At 38.7% G+C, this 7,573-nt stretch overlaps 1 protein-coding gene across 1 annotated transcript; it reads right to left on the bottom strand.

Annotated features, from left to right (window-relative positions):
• Positions 1-676: 676 nt before the first annotated feature.
• Positions 677-5,130, bottom strand: LOC108677903 (the record flags this gene model as incomplete). The annotated part of the gene is given in 7 exon segments (XM_018166211.2): positions 677-759; positions 997-1,157; positions 1,603-1,717; positions 2,168-2,311; positions 2,683-2,831; positions 2,977-3,058; positions 3,448-5,130. Coding segments are annotated over 7 exon segments (2,390 nt in total), but the record flags the coding sequence as incomplete, so codon positions are not given.
• Positions 5,131-7,573: the final 2,443 nt, after the last annotated feature.

Here is a 7,573-nt window from a genome sequence, read left to right as displayed (position 1 = left end):
TTCATCACGATACTTTGTTGTCAAAAGGGCCAGGATTGCTGCTTGACGTTTTATCCTTACTCACGACAGCGTTCCAACCATGGTTCCAAGTGCCTGACCGTGATGATATCGAAATATCCTACCCGTGAGGTGACCGCGTCATATTGGGAATAGCGAAGCTTAAGTGGCGGCCGCATGAATTTTATTTTTAAAAACGGTAGTTTTACTACAATGAAGAGTTATTTGCTACTTTTTGTAGTTACTTCATCGATGCATATCAATACATATAAATCAGATCTGTTATATAAACCTTGATTTATATCACTATACTTCAAGTAAGATTAATACTTTCGACTCTACTAATTTAATGCATAGCAGTTGTCGCTCATTTAGGACCTCAAAATGCGAAAACAAAGCGAGAAAATCATTTATTTAAATAAAAAACGACTGACGTCGATGAATATCACACACTTAAGTTGGTGCGCAACTTTTCATCGAGTAGTGCCGAGTTTTAATCTTCACATAGGAACTATGAAATTCCTACACATAAAAATTGAGTTACTTGTAGAGGAAGGAATAGGGTTGAATGACCGACTTTTATCTCGTGTTGCTGCTCTTCATGGCTAGCTATTTCAAACCATCGATGTGAATAATATATTTTTGCAATGAATACAATAGTGATTTCAATTATTCTCACCCGCAGAAGAGCAGGAGTGTGATCAACAGCGCCAAAGCTCGAGCACGACGGTCGTGCGACAGATAAGCTCTCCCTCCATTGCTCTGCAAGGTGGCATAGAGTTAAAACTAGGTTTACTTCTTAGTTAAATACATTTTAAATATTCATTGATTGAATGCTCAGAGAATACTATTATAACTCTTGGGATATTTTTGGCAAACGGTTTTTATTTTATAAATCTGATTTAATAAAGTAAAGAACATTTGTCACAGCTTTATTCCTTTAAGTGTGCACTCATGGGAGCTTGAACCATGTGCTTGGATCATGCCAAATGATCCTACCTGCGCAGGTGTGGACGGGAAACATAGTCGCGTCAGCCTGATGAGCGTATCAGTGATACGCCTGCTCCACGCAACGATCATGCAATAGTAAAGCAGAACACCCACTAGTGAGTAGGCAACCACGAACGCTCGTATGCTGCCTCCAGACCAAGCCCCGCCCCCTGTCGTGATTAGTTCATAAGTATACACTCAGAGAAATGGATAAGAATATGTCCGAATAGCGATGCACTTTTTGCCTTATGTGGAAAATCCTGATCCGGGGTATTGTCCGGCAAAAGGGCGTATGAATGATACGTGTAGTGACACAATTCGGAAGACACAATTCGGACACTCTTTCAAACCATTTACAATAATAAATATTTGACCAAACTATCTTCACTACCTCCACACTATCCAACTGAAACTCACATCCATATCCATCGAAACCGTCATTTAAATAGTCCGTCTTTATAAATCAGAACCTTTTACAATCAGTTTACCAATGAATATAATTCTTCAAACAGATTGGTAAAATGATTAGAAGATAGACTTTTTCTGCCTATACACAAACTGAAATTATTTAAATGAAATTTTTCACAAACGTCAACAGATTATTGGATGGCTCACCAATGGTCGAAATTAAAGAGAAGGCGTAGAGGCAAGCCGATGGGTAGTCCCAGGATATACCTCCGGGCAGGCTGTTGCTCAAGGACAAGTAATCTTTAATATCGTCTGTTGAAACCTGTATAAAATAAATAAAACTTTTACAACATGTTCATTTGAAAACAATTATTATTATTTGAATTGAATATTTCTGTTTATAGCAATATCAAATAAATTTATATCAATCTATTTATTTTCTTGTGCAACTTGATTATTCTTGAGCATTTAATTTCATAATTTATGTTTAAATAATCAAACTCTGTAATCAGAGCTCCAATTAGTATCATTACGAGCGAAATAATTATTCAAATTCCTTATTGCGATTGCGTTATTATTCATTCTTATACTGCATTGATGTGACTTATTATTATGCTAGTGCCTCATTTCCTATCCCAGCAATCACGGACAATCAGCGGCGGATGACATAATCATAGACACAGGAGAATGTCTGTGCAATATTTTGCCTTCTTTTAAATCGTTGTTAATGCATTATTTATTTTTAATATTGTTATCATTGTTATTATTTTACCTGATATCCCAGAGTATATAGATCAGCCACAAAGTCGTTTCTCTCGAGCAGAGCTTTAACTTGTTCAGCCCAGCCCCTGTACACTTCATTGCTGATGGTCATGAGGGCAGCATCGTTGGGCAGAGACGAGCGATAGCCCGCATCCTAGCAAAAACATTTAAATTTAACTTAGAAGTTGAATAGATTAAATATATTTATGGCGGTAAAATGCGCACTTTTTGTCGTATGATGAATTTAAAAGAAGTTAACAAGTTGTATAGGTTAAAGTTTGTTATGAAGGTAAAAGAGGTAAGTTGTATAGCTTTTGCAATATGATGAATGGCAATAAAATTAATACGTTGCTTACTCTGAATTCCATTACAAAGATGAAATTAGTAATTTTTACCATATTTTGATGTTATAAATGAAAACTTTTCAGTATTTACCATATGATGATCAGCTCATTTAGATTTCCTCGAATACCTTTTTTGTCGTCAAAGTTTCAATCCATCGTCAGACTATAACTTCTTGCTTACTTGATAGGCTCTGAAAGCCGCTTGCATTTCCGGTGAGTGAAAAATGCTTTTTAGGATCGCATCTTTGCTGCGTACGAGAACCGCATTTTCTGAAATATCCATCACCATCTCAGCCACTACTTGACGTACCAAAGCTCGTCCTGTCAGAACTGCGATGGCAAAAAATATACCCAGCACCACTCACATGTCTGGTCTACCCAGCACCACTCACATGTCTGGTCTACCCAGCACTGCACTCACATGTCTGGTCTACCCAGCACCACTCACATGTCTGGTCTACACAACACCACTCACATGTCTGGTCTGCGTAAGTACTGCTGCGGGTCTCGCCCGATACAGAAGACCAATGCCAAGCCCCCACACGACCTTCGCTGCTCTAAAAGATGCAAAATTCGTAAAATTTTATCGCTCATTTACAAATAAATACTAGAAATTATTTTTGAAAATAAATGTTGTCAGAGTTTTAATACTTCTATAGGCACCGTGACATGTATTTATTGCCTAGTCTGATCATATTCAACATCTTAACCGAAACTCAACGTCTTAACCGGAATTTGCATCATGCTATTTTAGCTTCTTATTTACTAAGCGATTCCAGCCTGCCAACGATTCTAATTTGATGACATATTGGGTGAATGTTATTAATGGTTATTAGTACTAATTTTCTGTTTCCTTTTCAAATATATTTTAACTGAGTTACTGAAAGTATGTTTCATATCGTAAATACAGGTATTTTAACTTATTTCGATTACCTGGATGACTCACCTCGACTATTATGAGAGTCCCGGCGATGAGGTACACTAAGAAGAATCCTACCAAGAGGCAGTGGAAGGGAAGCAAGATAAGTGAACTGCTACGGGCTGTCATAAGGCTCTTGAAAAAGCCTTTGCAATAGCTTCCCTTGCTAGATTTCCATGCTTTCTTAGAACTTGACTCATTATTAACCAGCTTTGTGCTTTTCCGTAAATTTTCACGTCTTCTTGCGTCAGCGTTGAGTGGAGGAGCTAAGACGTTGCTTCGCTTTAGTCCGTCTTTCCTGTGTTCGGGGCCTTTCGGATCGAATATTTTTTGGACGTCTGCGTTACGGGGGTCCATGTAAGGTTTATCCAGTTCGGAACCAGCCCGCTTGTTCACGGTCTGATTTGGATGATCCTGGGTACTTGCGTTTTGATTTTTTTTATTCGTAGCATTCGGAACTGTAGCTATAGTGCCAGCAATCTGTTCTTTGATATAAGTAGTCGAATTATTCGGCAGCTCAGAATTGCTCAGTATGGGCTTGCCCGGCATATTATCAAGCTGACTGGGCTGAAAAACACTTGCTCGCTTTGAAGAGTTTGAAACGAGTCCAGCGTTTGATATTTTTCTTGGATCACTAATACTAATTATATTCGGAGATTCATCCGCAACTTCCTTGGTGTCATTCAATAATCTATATTGCGGACGGGAATCATTCGAAAGTTTCCTACCGTCGACGGTAGGAGACACGAGTCTTTGAACATTCAATGGCTGGGAAGAGACCGGTTGCAGCCTCGACTTGTCCTGCGCATCAAGCCGAGGTTTTTCAATTGCCTTGAGCTCATTTACTTCTGCTTTTAATTTCTCGACTTCTTTCCTGAGGTCGACATAATTCACTGGAAAACGGGAGTACGATGGTCCTGGATTTGAAGTGCGATCACGTTCCACGGTTGAAGATTTGTTAGAATCAATCGATGATGTTGAGCTAGAATTCCTAGTATCAGATTCCGCTTCGTCATTTTCTACAGCACGGCTTACTGTCATAATCCTTTCTTCCGAGCCAACTTTCTCCTCTTCTTTGATGGTGCTTATTCTACTATCGGTCAACTTTCCTTCATATTTATTGGTCCTTTGTGACAAAGTCTCTGTTGACGAAATTTGTGGTTGGAGCTGCGCTGCGCTATCACTGGTTTTTGGCAAGGGTACAAAAGGGGGACTCTGTAATTGCGACGAACTCTCTCCGCCATCTTGCTCCCGCTTCCAACCGACCCCACCGCTCCTTCCGCGTCTGGCGGCGGCTTTTTCTGCGGAATTCGGGCCCGATGGCGCCTCGTCACCGTTTTTGTCATTCAGTCTACGCGGCTTTGTTTTCTCAATTTGTTTCACTGAAGGCATGATTCTTGGGACCATTTTGCCACCTTCACTCACCATTTGCACTGATTCTATATTCTTAGCTTCTGGTGACACTGGTGAAAACTCGTTGCTAAATCTTCTTCGAGCCCCGCCAGTGTTGCTGACCAACTCAGGCTTCAAGGACTGGCGGGGGCGATCATTATATATTCCTATTCTATCGTTCACGAAACTTCGTCCAGTGTTAGGCGTATTGTAAGGCACCTGAAAATCGTTGGTGCTTCTGGATGAGACGCCGCTGTCATACATCGGATTTTTTTCCTGATTCCGATGCATGACTGTAATCTAGGAATCTATATTTTTAACAATGAGCTCTGCACAACGAGATTTTCATAAGAGGCCTTATCACTGAAAAATTTTGTTAAATGTGAAATATTTTAAATCTTATATAATTTCGAAGTTTTCAAGAAGCGGTTACCGGTTCTTGGCCAAACAAGTGGCATTGTATTCTTTGTCTTATCGACAGGTCGATCGCACTGCGGTCAGAGAGGCGTGCATGCACCGGCCGTTGCGGTGGTTGTCATACTCAAAGTACGACTATGGAGCTACCTTTTTAGCGCATTTTCTCATTTATGGAAAAAATGCACTATTGTGCTCGCCATGTCCGTCTGTCTGTCTGTCTGGCTGTCTGTCCGTCTGTCCGTACGTCAGTCCGTGACCTCAAGTTTTCGTCGACGAGAAAATGCGCTCTCTGTCACTCACTGTTGTGAGTACTGAGTTACATTTTTTAAAATAATGACGCGTGTTTACTCAGGTAACTTTTTGCTTTTGAGCTCAAAGAAGTAATCGATATAAAAATTTTTCATTAACAAATAATAAAATTGCAGTATGTAGTAAAACTGTGATGTAGTATGAAACCTACATTAAAATCTGGACAATTTGCTAGTAAACTGTTGTTTTGAGAAAATAAATTGGTACTTCCGCATACTAATTGGCTTTAACAGGAAGCAATTTTAATCAGCGCATTAGCGTATTGTATACTTTTGCTTTTAGTGTTAATGGGAGGTAATGATATCTTTATCTTCAAATGTCATTTTATGCAATTCCCTTAATCGACGAAAAAATGCACTTATTTAAATTTCTGAAAGCTAATACGATAAAAACTACATTAAAATACGAAAAAATCCAGCGTTTGACTTGAACAACATATATAATCGTGATAGTAACTATACGATATTTGACGACAATTTGATTGATTTAGAGATCTCACATAGAATGAACATTCCTACATGAATAACAAAATTTTCATAAAGCATTGCAAAAATGTCCTCAAGGGAATGAAATATATCCTGCTTGAATTATGATGAGTTTATGCCAGGTGTTCATAATATAGATTGCAATTTTTAACAAATGCTCTGGAACGAAACTCACCACTCGAGGTACGCATACAAAGTCATTTTATTCAACAATTTTTATGCATACTAGGCTCCTAGGAAGAAACCAGGTTAGTTCTTCTCCAAACATATCACATCGCCTTGGCAACAACCGGCTATGCATATATGAACGAACGCTTGTCCCGTATTTTCTACGAATTTCAATCTAATTGGCATGATACGAAGTGCAATTTATGAACATGATTTATCACTAGCACTGCAGCTGATACTTCACGAGTCAGTCATTAATTCAAAATACGTATAATACTGAACAACTGATGTTTTACTCATTCATCATCATTCACTCAAAGCTGACATCGAGCAGACATTAATGTAGCCATGGAACCGTGTAGGAAGTTATACTTGGCCCGAGTATTAAATAGTTCTTGGCATGGTGTAGGACATGAGTTGTGACAGTCTAGAAAATTAGTCCCGATATCGATTAGAGTATTATTACAGCGAGTAGGAAGTTAGTCTTAACGCTATGGAATAATTCATAACAGTACTGCCAGGCAACTTTGGCAACGCACGCTTCTGCTGTCGCGATTAGTCACAATTTCTTAGGAACCATGCTGCAGCTCTGAAAAATTTTACCTTCTTGGTAGCCTGAATGATTAATATTTTATCACATTCTCCTAGCTGTTTCTTATTAACATAGAGCGCTATACCAATCATCGTTTCAGAACAGTTAATCCGCATCAAATTATTCAACTCCATAATTGTTATTGATTTATTCCTACACTTCAAATGAATATCTGCTCCTCTTCCGTAAAACACATCAGTATGAACAACATTTATATGCATTAAAACTCATCAGTATGAACAACATTTATATGCAAGTCACCACGTATTATTATATTTGATGATAACGATAATATCCTCAAACCAAACGGAGCGCTGCTACCACGAGAGGCACTCATGAACTATACCTACTGATCATCATTATGTACGAAATTTACATATCAATCATCATATATAATAGATTATAGATTATATATGGTGATACATATACACCTTATATAAACACAGTCATACATAATAATACTATTTGATGCTAAGACTACGATGCTGGAAGTGAAATGGATGTTTCTACTTCCAGAGGCAAACGTTAGCTTCTGACCATTAGTATGAACATTATTACACATAAATCACCATGTAAAATAATATTTGGTGCCGCACGCAAAATAATATTTAATTCACCACGCAAAATAATATTTGATGCACCACGCATAGTAATATTTGATGCTAATATTTTGATGCTGGAACCGAAATGGACGTTGCTACCGTCGTAGGTAAACGTGAGCTACTGACGAGCGCCAGGGGCCGCTATCCAAGGCAAGGCCGTGCGCCGGTCGATGTTATAACTACAGAAC

This window comes from Hyalella azteca, unplaced genomic scaffold (genome assembly GCF_000764305.2).
Source record: "Hyalella azteca isolate HAZT.00-mixed unplaced genomic scaffold, Hazt_2.0.2 contig13366, whole genome shotgun sequence".
Taxonomy (NCBI): Eukaryota; Metazoa; Arthropoda; class Malacostraca; order Amphipoda; family Hyalellidae; genus Hyalella; species Hyalella azteca.
Note: the sequence above shows the minus strand (reverse complement) of the source record. Positions and strands in the feature narration are given on the sequence as shown.